This window comes from Petaurus breviceps, unplaced genomic scaffold (genome assembly GCF_028583685.1).
Source record: "Petaurus breviceps papuanus isolate PSGF00001 unplaced genomic scaffold, PetGlider_PUasm1.0 91041, whole genome shotgun sequence".
NCBI lineage: Eukaryota > Metazoa > Chordata > Mammalia > Diprotodontia > Petauridae > Petaurus > Petaurus breviceps.
The window spans coordinates 33,575,299-33,587,825 of record NW_027187400.1 but is presented as its reverse complement, the minus strand read 5'-3'; the positions used below and the strand labels follow the sequence as shown (position 1 = coordinate 33,587,825).

At 43.1% G+C, this 12,527-nt stretch overlaps 1 protein-coding gene across 1 annotated transcript in view; it reads left to right on the top strand.

Moving 5' to 3' along the window:
- Positions 1 to 11,028: 11,028 nt before the first annotated feature.
- Positions 11,029 to 12,527, top strand: part of CCDC27 (coiled-coil domain containing 27) — a 45,431-nt gene continuing 43,932 nt past the window's right edge. Inside the window, exon 1 of the mRNA XM_069078997.1 lies at positions 11,029 to 11,208. Within this exon, the coding sequence (XP_068935098.1) occupies positions 11,029 to 11,208 (180 nt within the window). The remainder of the gene's footprint in view (positions 11,209 to 12,527) is intronic.

Below are 12,527 nucleotides of genomic sequence, written 5' to 3'. Positions count from 1 at the left end.
GGGGATGGGGATGGAGATGGGGAAGGGGATGGGGAAGAGAGGAGGGTGTGGGCGCGGGTCCGAAGGCCGGGAGGGGGGAAGGAGGGAGGAAGGAAGAAGGGAGGAAGGAGGGAGGGAGGCGCCTCAGCATCAAAAAGGGGCAGTCAGGTTGCTTTTTTTGGAGAAGGGGAGGGAGATGGAGGAGCGTCCCGGGGTGGGGGTGGGGGGCTGCCAGGGTCTTTAATCTCGGCGGGGGCGTCTTTCCAAAGAGACTAAACAGGCCTCTCCTCAGAGGAATGGGAAAGGGGTGGAGGGATCCCTTCTGGGGAGAATGAGAGCCAAGGAGGCTTCTGAAAGGTCAGAGGGTCCTGAGGGGTCGCTGACGGGAGAGGTCACGGATGTGGGGGGCGGGGGGTTCTCCCTTAGGCCCTCGCTCCTCCTCAGGGGTCTTGGGCCCCGGGCCCTGCTGTTCCCCTCCCGCCGCTCTCGGCCCATGGCAAGCGCCCCCCTCCATCCACCGGGCCCATGCCAGGGTCCCTCAGGCCTCCTAAGGACTTTAAAGCCCCGGCCAGCCCCAGCCTGCCCCGGATCCGGAACCTTGGGGCGCGAAGGCGGGCCCAGACCCTCCTCTCTTCCCCATCCCCTTCCCCATCTCCATCCCCATCCCCATCCCCATCCCCATCCCCACCCTGCAGCAATTCTTTTCCTAAGAGCCTACGGGCCTCGGGGACGTGTCCGAGTGCGCATGCGCCTGCCCTGCCCACAGCGCTCCCTCTCTCCTCTCATTTCCCCCATTCCCATCCTCCGCCAAGCCCAGTGGCCTGTGCGCATGCGTGCCACTGCTGTTCTAGCGCCCCCCTGCGGCTCCTCCTCTGCTTTTCTGTGGGCGCCACCGTTTCCGTGCCTTTTCTTGAGCTCTCTTTCCGACGGTCCCCCTTCTCCTTCCCTCCCTCCTTTTCCCACTCTCCTGCGCTTCCCTCCCTCCTTTTCCCACTATCTGGTGCTCTCCTTCCCAGCCTCCTGCATCCATTTCTGCTCCCTCCAATCAGATCAGCTGCCAGGAGCAACCCAGCAGTTCTCGGCAGCTTCCTCCTTTTGTTACTTTGTTACCTTCTGAACGTTCCTCTCTGCTCAAAGCAATAGCTCCCTGTGTGAAAAGACTTACCTCTGTCTTTGTATGCCTTGGCATTCAGTAAGTACTTAATAAATGTTGGTTGAGTGACAAGACACAATTCACCTGTCTATCACACAATACAAATAGACCGGGGACAGTTGTCTTCTAGTCATCAGAAAACTGTAGTTATCAGGGTTCCCAGCTCTCCACCTCAACATGGTTCTGATAGTCATATAGAAAACAGCGCTTAACGTGTAGTAGGTGCTTAATACATGTTTATGGATATGGAAATTAGCCAGATACCTCCCCCATCTTAGCTTTCAGTAAGCATTTTCCCATCTGAGGAGCTGTTCTCACTCAGGTGTCCTCAGGACTTTCATCTGAGAGGCTATTTTCTCTCACATCTTCCCATCCCTTTGTATTTCTACCCCCTTCCCACAAACAGAAGTTTCCAAATCCAAAGAGGGCAACATCTTAACCTTTATATGCATTATTTACTTGAAGACCTTCATTTAGGAGTATTGGTCAATAGCTCCATGGTTCATCTGGAAACTATCACATAATGCATAATGACTGAGTCACCTATCTTATTGATGGGGTATTGGGACCTAGACCCCAAAAAAGGAAAAGAACTTGTCTTTGAAAGCAATCCAGTCCCTGAATTTTCCCATACATTTCAGCAGCTGACATCACTGACCTCTGCTCAAGGCAAGTGGCACCACCCCAGCCTACCTAGATCATTTAATTAGTCTACATGATATTCATTTCAATGTTGCCTATGACCCACCCCAGACTTCTCACCACTCCTTAATCCCATCCAGATCTTTCCACTGCCCTTTTTTTGTATATAAGCATCAGTCTCACCCCCATTAAATTGCAGATTCACTAGAAACCCTGCCCACTACTATACACTAAACTTCTTCATTTGACTGGAAGAAGGTTTAAGTGCCATGAAATCCATTCCAGGCAGATGCCACCCTGAACCCTGATTTTTCAAGGTTCCCGGCAACCCCAAACTGATGGGGTGCTTGGGATCTATGTTTGTAAACTCAATTTGTAAACTCAATTTGTAATACCGATTTGTAACATCTGTTTAAGGGGGGAATGATGGGGTGCTTGGGACATCAATTTGTAACATCAATTAGTAATACCACTTTGTAACATCAATCTGTAAAACCAGTTTGTAAAATCACACTACCCCCCCTCCCCCAGCTTCAGAGCATTAACTCTGCCCAGCAACAACTCATGAATTGTTTATCTCAGCTTGAAACAGTAACAAGCTATTCTTATGAATCCTTCACTAAATTATCTATAAACATTCCAGTTTAGGCAACTATTATCTCCTCCTTGTATAGTGTCCCGCTGCCCCCATGAATCCTTGGGTACCCTATCTCTAGGTTGACTCCTTGACTGCCTCAATGAACCCTTCAGGACCCTATCTCTGGGTTAACTCCTTAAGAGCCTTGGTTCCCAGACATCAATCTTGCCAAACATGACACTGATGGGTGGCAGACTGGGCACTTCTCCATCAGCCCTTGACTGCTAGCCGACTTAGTGATGTTTCAAGCCTAAAACCACACGTCCAGGTTTTTTTTCACTTTGGGCTTTTTTTTTCATTTTTCACTTGGGCTTTTTCCCAGTGAATCATGGGCAATACGTTAAATATATTTAAAATGCATGTTCCTTTAAACACTAGCCCCACCTTAACTCCTCCCTAATCCCACCCTTAATCTCCTAGTTAGCATAATTGGCACAGGTTCTACTATGGATTCTCCTATAAAAATCTTAATTCTACCCCTTTAAGGTTGCAGGTTCTCTAAAGGACTCTTGCCCACTGTACAGCCTAATAACCCTTGCCCGCTGTAAAGTGTAAAATAAACTTTTACAACTCTGACTCCAAGTTAGCCCGGGCTGAATTCTTTCCAGACTGAAATGAATGTTTTCTGGTCTTAAGAGAAGATCAGAGTTCCTGCTGAACCTATTGGGAGCCATCCCTCATCAAAACCACATGATTATTAAATAAATTAAAAATTTGTTGTTAAAAATTGAGAAACCAAAACATGTGCAAAGGAAATTTAAAACAAATTCTCCCCTGTACCTATGTAGAGCATAAAGGAGGGAGACAGAAGATCCCTGAGAATAAATTTGATAGTGGATTATATCACTTCGGGACTGCCAGGGTCACATACCCAGATCAGACAGTGAGTTGGCATGGACAATGTACCGGTTTTTAAAGAGATTACAATAGTCAGGTTACGTAAGCTAAAACTACAATCAGTGATTCAGTGTATATTTGAATTTTCCCACACCTGTGAAGTTTTTCCCTAGGCTGAGGGACAGGGGACCTAGAATGGGCAGAGATAGGGAATATCTGGTAGGTGGGTTCGGTGGGCAGGGGAAGGGAAAGAATGGAGCAGGGATTTTATCCTAGGCTGAAATTCCTGCTCACAGATCAGTTAGGGAAGGGAAGGGTGGAGTTGTGCTCAACATACCAAGATTTGAGAACACAGTCTTTAGGGTATAGAATTAAGAGATAGATTTGCTTATTCCCCCCAACAAAGAAAATCACAGCCCACCTATGCCTTCCTATCCTCTGCATCTAGGGTCCAGGACCTCCCATAAGCTCCCATAAGTAAGGCAAACCTTCCAATCCCTATGTTTGCGGTTTGAACCTGCCATTTTATCTGTGATGTATAAAAAGTTCAAGAGACATAGTTTCAGAATTAATCATTTTATTAATCATGCTAACAATAGTTAATAGAAGTGGTCAGTAACATTCTGGAATGCCAAAGACCTCTCATGAAATGCACTCAATGCTTACATGCCCTTGGAAGAGTGGGTGTTTCTAAGGGTGGTAGTAGACTCTGATAGGTTAACAATGAAAAGAATGAATGTTATAATGAGAGGTGAACCTCTTCTAATGAGGTTCTGGGTGATGTGACACGATCACTCAGTCTTTGACCAAGAGATTTATCTCTTATCCAAACTACCCCTTCAAAGGGCAATCTAGACAAAAGGGGATCTGCCTCTGCTCAGGCCTGGCTGAATGGGAACATAGTGGGCCAGAATTCACCTTAGATTAAAATCTTTGTAAGGTTCTCTAGTTGGATGGGACAAGGACTCCCACCCAGGATGGAAAGGGGTGTACCCCTGGGGGATTTGAGCCGTCTCCACCATCAATAATATCCTTCACATGAGAATGAGAAACTAAGAAGGGAAAAATCCAGGTCTCCCCAATATTAACAATTAGTTATCATTTCTCTCATACCATTGTAGAGAATTCCCAGTGAGGACACTACCTTTGCCAAAGCAGATCCAAAACTGTTATGCAAATTATAGTCTTCTATAGAGTGCCTGGGTTTCCTCCTTTCTAGAATGAAGGGTTCTTATCTTCTGAGAACCTTCTGGAACTATGACCCTATGAAATTAGGTCTGGGCAATACAGAGGTATTTGTGTTCATTTTAATTAGCTAACCAATCAGAGTTTATTAAGCTCTTACTATGTACCAAGCACTGCGCTCAACACTGGGGAGGATCCGAAGAAAGACAGAAGCAGAATCCAGAATCTTGCTACATGTACAAGTTACATGCAGGGTAGATGGAATATAAACCTGAGAAGGAAAGACTCTAACACCAGCTGAAGCTTTGGCTTTTGAGTCAGACTTATTCTAATAATGTCTCCAAAAGTCATTGTCACTGACTATATCATGTCCTCATTGGTACAGAACACAGCCAACATCCTACACTTGTATTTATTGCTTTCCCAAGTAATATTATACTAATGTATATTTTTTCCCATAAAAATTTTTCTTTATCACCTGGTCATGACATGGTCATTACAGTGTTCCTTTTTACCATTATTTGTCCATCTTTGCACATTTACTTCTATTTACCAGTTGTCAAAAGAAACAAAAGCCATGTATATTAAACTTAACAAGGTAATAAAGTTGTCCTATGTATTCAATAAACACTTTGAATGGGAAAGGTTAAAACTTCTCAGCCCATAAGTTTTCTTGTGGGAGCAAGCCAGAGTTTTGGCTTCCTGCTTCCCCCTTCTTTACTACTGCCACATCAGCATTAGGCCTCTCTTCAGGAGTCTTTGGACCTCCACCCTTGTTTGCCACACCCTTATCAGCATTAGGCCCTTCAGGGGTTTTCGACCTCCACCCTTGCCAGCCTTTCCCAAATAAGGGATATGAACAATACCCTAGTTCCCTGCCTGCCTCTCAGCCAATAGGGGATAGTAGCAGGCTTCTTTGTTATTTGCCATTGGGGAAGATTTGTGCACTGAGACTTGGGCCCGCCTCTCAGCCAATGGGAGAAGGGATAGCAGGGGGGAGAGGGCTTGACTGTGTTAGGGTATAAATTCTTGTTCCATCTTCTGTAACATGACTCCTCTCCCTGATCCACCATGGAGAGGACTGCCCTCTTCCATCAGGGGAAGAGAATAAAAATTTCCTGTTTTGATTCCGATAAACTTCTGTGTTCTTGATTAAATTTTGAATGGGGTTTTCCACCCCCACACAACTTTATTCTGTTTAGTGTTTTCTGTGCTAATTTCACTGTTGTCAGTGTATCTACAGAATTTTTAAAAATCACTTTTGCTTTATTGACTCTTCTCATTCTTTCCACATTTTAAAAAATTCTTCATATTTATCCTTCATTATGCTCATATATTCAACCATTCTTTAATAGCTGGGCATATAGTTTGTCTCCAGGGTTAACTGGAACAAAAAATGCTTCTAAGACTATTTTTGTCTAGCAAAGACTTTTTTTCCCCTCTTCTCAATAATTTCCCTCAAGCACAAGCAAAGGTGTAGGATCTCTGGTTTAAAGAGTATAAGGATTTTTTTCAATAAATCATATTGTATTCTTCCATGTTGCTTTCCAAAAAAGAGTGAATCAACTTACAGCTCTGACAACACTGTATCCTTTGTGTCTTTTGCCATACCCATGCAAAGACACTGGAATGGTTTGCCATTTTCTTCTCCAGTTCATTTCACAGATAAGGAAACTGAGGCAAACAGGGTGAAGTGACTTGCCCCGAGGCCAGATTTGAACTCAGTAATAGGAGTCTTCCTGACTCTAGGCCTGGCATTCTATTCACTGCACCAACTAGCTTCCCCTTGTTATCTTTGCTTGTCCTCAAAGAAAATACGACTAAAAAAGGGGGGGGGGGCATGTAGAGAGAGTGTCAATCAGCCTATGTGTTCCATTTGTATACTTGTAATATTCAAAGAACCTCAGCACTCTAGGGGAATTGTCTATGGTAAAATTATAAGAGGATATTGTTGAAAGTCAATGGGAAGGGCTAGGATGGATGGGCTATGGTCTGTCTCATTGAGGAGAATACCTACATTGATATGTATAATCACAGATCTATTGAAATATTAGAGATATAACCAGCTTTGCCAATTTTATGGATATAAGACAATATCTTAGAACTGCCTTGATTTACATTGCTCTAATTATTAGTGATTTTGAACACTTCAACTGATTGCTGATAGTTTGTGTTTCTTCCTAAAAGATCACAGGACTAGGAATCAGGAGAACCTGGATTTCTATCCTGCCTCTGATGGCTACCTATTCCACCCTAAACGGGAATCAAAATATCTGTAGTACCCACCTCATCGAGTTGTTATGGGGATGAAGATCAAACAAAATGGTGTATGTAAAATGCTTTTCCAACCCAAAAGTACAATAAAAATGTCATCTATTACTACCATTAAAAACTGTCTTATTTGATCCTTTTTATATTGTTGTAACCACCATTTTGTGAACCTCCCCCATCTCTCCCATCTTGGGTAAGTTCACCTAGGAGACTTGCCCAAAACAAAGCCCACCTAGGCAGACCTGCCACCTGGAAGCCATAGGCCCTCTCCCCACTTCTTGGTTACTTTCATTTGGGCAACAGACAGGTCATTAGGCAACAAACTGATTGCTATCTTTTGGCTTCTGTATTTTCCCCGATTGCTCCTAATAACTGTCAAGTTGTGGTTTCCCCTTGGTAACAGTTGTGGGTTTTTTTTGTTTTTTTGCTTTTTGGAGGGCAATTAGGGTTAAGTGACTTGCCCAAGGTCACATAGCTAGTTTGTGTGTGTGTGTGTGTGTGTGTGTGTGTGTGTGTGTGTGTGTGTTAAGTGTCTGAGGCCGGATTTGAACTCAGGTCCTCCTGACTCCAGGGCCAGTGCTCTATTAACTGCTCCACTTAGATGCCCCAGTAACATTTATGTTGTGGCTTTTGTCTATAAAAGCCCTGAGATGTTTATGTTCAGGGCTACCTGATTGATTTATGTACATGACCCCTGGCAGTCGCCGGCAATTAAGGTCCACTATTAAAACTCCACTTAAAATGATTAATGGTCTGACTCACTGATTTCTTGGTACAACAATATTTCCATATTGGAGAGTGGCACATTTAATAACTGGAAACAAACTGTACCTAACAAGTGGTGATGACAAATATATATGATGAAATATTACTAAACTATTGAGAAAAATAAATGTGAAGGAGTCAAAGAAATATGGGGAAAATTTTGAAGTGATTCAGGGACAACAAAAGAGGACCAGAAGAAAACACACAAGCTTTACAACTAGGTACATGAAGACAACTTTACAAAACTCACATCAAAAACACCAGGCACATCCAATTATTCTGTGAGTGTTCCCAGTTGACATTCAAACACTGGGTCCACAGAAGGTGGTTGACTACTGTCTCTCTCCCTATTTTAGAGATTTTTGAGGGTTTGGAGGTATTCTGTTACTATTTTACACAAACCCCCCATTTGTTGTGTTCCCCTTTGGTTACTAGCCAGCAGAGATAATTAGATTTTGGAAAGGGTTATTTAAAAACATCACCCCAAGGGGCGGCCAGGTGGCTCAGCTAGTAAGAGCACCGGCTCCAGTGTCGGGATGACCTGGATCAAATCCGAGCTTGGATACTCAGCACCACACCCAGAAATAATAACTGGTCGTGTAACCTTGAGCAAGTTACTTAACCCCGATTGCTTTAAAAAAAAAACATCACCCCAAATGTCTGAGACATGATATCCCACAAGTACATACAGACTTCAAAGGAAAGGGGGCTCATGCTTAGAAAATAAAGAACTTTTTACCTTTTGGTGAAATCCCATTTTGGTATATGTCCTAAAGGATCATTGCAGAGTCCTGAAACTACATCTCTCACCCTCCCAAAAAGATCATCATTCTTTTTTTTTTCAAGCAATTGGGGTTAAGTAACTAGCTCAAGGTTACATGGCCAGTTATTTCTGGGTGTGGTGCTAAGTATCTGAGCCCCGATTCAATACCCCAGGTCATCCGGACACTGAGGCTGGTGCTCTTACTCGCTGAGCCACCTGGCCAACCCAGTCATCATTCTTCTTGAAGATGTTTTTCCTTGTCTATCTCTTTAGTCCTCAAACTGAATATGTTGTTTATTATTCTGTTATCTCTATTGACATTGTCAGTGGTGGGGAAGAGAAATGAGATACTCCCTTCCCCTCCTTCTATACCTTGCTGGCTTCTGGTTATAGGTATAAGGATGCCATTTCTCAAAGTACTCCCAAAGTTTAAGTAGATATTAGAATGTTCCAGCTGGGACCTTCTTTGGTATATGAAAGTCCAGAGCTGTGTCCATTTCTTTCTTTTTATTTTTTTTTTAAAGCAATTGGGGTTAAGTAACTTGCCCAAGGTTATAGTTTTGTGTGTGTGTGTGTGTGCGCGCGCGCGGTGGGGAGGGGGGGTGGCTTTTAAGTATCTGAGGCTGGAACCAATCCCAGGTCCTCCCGACTCCGAGGCCAGTGGCCAGCGCTCTTACTCACTGCGCCACCTTGCCACCCTGTGTCCAATTCTTTCAACCACCCCAAAACAATCTTACCTTTGATTTCATCCTCTTCACTTTTTCCCAATTTGACCAATTAAGTTGTATGAATCCAGGTTACTCATTTGATTGACTCCATAAATTAATCAACAAAGTTAGTCTCTCTGGATAAAGGTATCCAATGTGAAGTATCTTCTTGGTTATGTTAATTTGGGTTGTGGAGTGTGTAAGCTAATCTTATCACATTTGCACGTGACAGGCTTACTAATACATTGAAAGACAGGATCAGGATCAAAAAGGTCCCAAAGGGTTCTAAAATGGTATCAAACTTGAATAGAAACTGGCATTCACTGTGGGCTTTTGCATATTGACTTAAAAAACCACATGTTAACATTACATGTATTTTATCATATTTTTATTAATTTTGTTAAATATTTCCCAATTGCATTTTAATCTGGTTAGGGCCAACCTCAAAATGTTGTGGGTTATAAGTAACCCATAAATCTCAGAGTTTGACACCTCTGGGTCAGAATATTAAGATAGATCTAATTAGGGTTGTAGCAATGTTTACCAACCTCCTGGCCCAGTGAACAAACTTGTCCTAGTGAAACTTAGCAGGGATAAATGTAAAATTTTCTAATTGGACTCAAAAAATTGTTTCTGCAAGTACACAACTGAAAACAGGAATAGCTGTTCATGTGAAAAAGAGAAAGGATTTTAGTGGCCTGCAAGTTTTTTTTACCCCCATCACTGTAATTAATTTGCTTTCTCATATACTCAAAGGAAGCTATCATTCACTGCAGAATTCCAAAACCACAGAGTACAGAAAGGACCCTTAGAAATAATGGAATAGGAAGATCTTCCCTGTCCATTAATAGGCCTATGTGACTACCTGTGTCCCCTTTTCCCTTGGAACAGGAGCTGTGTTCTTAGGTCTAAAGGTTCACAGGTATTTCAATCACAGATGTCTTGCTGCTTTCACAGCTGTGATACATCCTGAGTCATCTAGAGCTCATTGGGGGAGGAACCTGCCTAAGAAGGAGCTGGCTTGCTTGTAGGAAGACTTTTTTTTTTTGCTTTTTGGAGGGCAATTGGGGTTAAGTGACTTGCCCATAGTCACATGGCTAGTAAGTGTGTCAAGTGTCTGAGGCCAAATTTGAACTCAGGTCCTCTTGACTCCAAGGCTGGTGCTCTATTCACTTGTAGGAAGGCTTTCTCACTTTTTGGTACTAAGTTAATTAGACACTGAGTCTTGAGGGTTGTGGTGCCTTCTGGCTCTGAGCCTATTAGTTGAAAACTATATATACTGGGAGATTGGTATTTTATTTGGGGGGCTTGCTCATGAGAAGGACCTTTTGATTCCCTGGACGGGACTCTGAGCAACCATTTTTTTGTTAAGAGACCCCCCTGACTACTCAGAGGTTTGTGTTCTCCCAGTCTGGAGGTGCATGTAGGTGACCATATTTCTTTGTTCAGACAGTGGGAGCCCTGTCTGTTGTATCTCCATGCTAATTTCTCTGCTGTATTTTCTACTTATCTGCAATTAAGATAAGATTGTTGGCCCCCTTTGGAGTTATCATTCTTTTAGAAAAGTAAATCAAAGAACCTGTGCTAGCAGGCCATCCTGGGTATGCTAGAGTGCTGGCTATTAGAGTCTTACAGAAGGAAATGAGATTCTGGGTTACATGCAGCCAGTAAACAGAAACAGGCTCTTTTAGGTCCTGTGTTCTTTCAATCAATGAATTGTAATTTTTATCCTACAATGAATAAACTCTTCATAATAGTGAGGTTGGTCATGCCCAAGGTTGCCATAGAAACAACTGTGATGACATCTGTCTAGGTCTTCACAAGACCCAACAAAAGAGGCTGTATCCCTGCTTCTAGTCAAACATAAAGAGATTTGGGTGCTGACCTCCTGATTCAGGACAATTAAAAAAAAACAAGCCACAAGACCCAGAACTATGCCAGGATACACAAACATTTAAATCTTGAAACTAAGTACTATTTTTTTTCCTGAGAAAGTCCTGTTGTGAGACGGAAGAGGTCAACATTTTCTTCCCCCTTACGAAAAAGGGTTTCTTCGTGACAAGCTTCAGGCTTTTCTTCTCAGTTTCTGATGTTTCCTGGAAAGTTACAAGAGGGGCAGAAGAAATCGGTCAAGAACTCCAGTGCTGTCATCAAAGGCTTCCACAACCTCTGGGATGTTGCCATCCGGAACTCAAAGACCATGTCCGCCTTACCAAGCCCATGCCTGCTCCCCACACCCAGCCCTAGCTCCAGCTATTGCAAGAACAAGGTATTGGGGTAAAATGGAATTTTCTTTTTTTGTTTTGTAATGGAATTTTCATAAGTGGAGTCTCTAGCCACATATCTACAACTCATTCACTCATTCATGCATTCACTCACTCAGCCACTCATTCATTCATTCAACATGTGTTAAGTGCCTACTGTGTACCAGACTTATTATGAGTTGGGAATGCAATGGAAACAAAAAGGAAAAGAAACAACCTCTTCCCCAAACCTCAAACAGTTCCTGCTCTCAAAAAAGCTTGATTTTGGGTGACAGGCAGAGAGCAACAGGCCTGCAGATACATAAATACAAAATGTTTGCAAAGTAAGTAAAAAATAATTTCTAAGGGGGAAAGGCATTAACAAGTTGCAGAATCAAAAAAGATCAAAGGAGTGAGTGGGGGGAGTGGCACATTAGCCAGGAATTCTAGAAGCTGAAGATAAGAAGGAAGCATAAAATAATCTTAAGAGGTAACACCTCACCTGGGGCCTTGTGTCTGTCTACATCACTTAACCTTGAGGAGTACTTGAATGAACGTATAACTGTCAGGAGATTTTTTTTTTCATTCATCAGTCATGGAAAATGTCCCCTTCCCCACCCCTCTTCCCCTTCTCCAATTGTATCATTATGGAGACAGGCATTTAAAGTCAATGAAACCAGATTATAGACTTAGAGCCAATTTAGTCCAGCCCTTCCATTTTCTAGATGAGCAAACCAAGGCCCAGAGATGTTATGTGATTTGCCCAAGATGACAGAGCTAATAATACATGGCAAAACGAGGGTTTCAATACTAATCTTTTGACTCCAAGCCTATCCATTGCACCAATGGAGACTCTTTTTTTTTTTTTTAAAGCAATCGGGGTTAAGTAACTTGCTCAAGGTTACACGGCCAGTTATTTCTGGGTGTGGTGCTAAGTATCTGAGCCTGGATTTGATCCCCAGGTCATCCAGACACTGGAACCGGTGCTCTTACTCGCTGAGCCACCTGGCAGCCCTACCAATGGAGACTCTTAAAGAGGTTTCCCACTCATTTAAATGAGCTCTCTGCCCTTCTGACATCTTTCCAAACCAGATCCTTTGCAAATCCCTGGGTCTGAGTGAAAGGCCTTGCCTTCCTTTGTGGTTAGCTGGCCAGATGGTGGGGGGTTAGAGACTGCGGAATGTTGACCCAGGATGTTTTCACAGTTCTAGAAGTGAAGCATTGGTAAGCGTTCTTTTCTTGACAGGGAGGGCCGTAGTACATCATAGTGGCCAAAAGCTAATGATTTACAGTGAGAATGGCAGATGAGATCTGCAGTGAGAAGGGAGGAAGGTGAAGAGTCAGG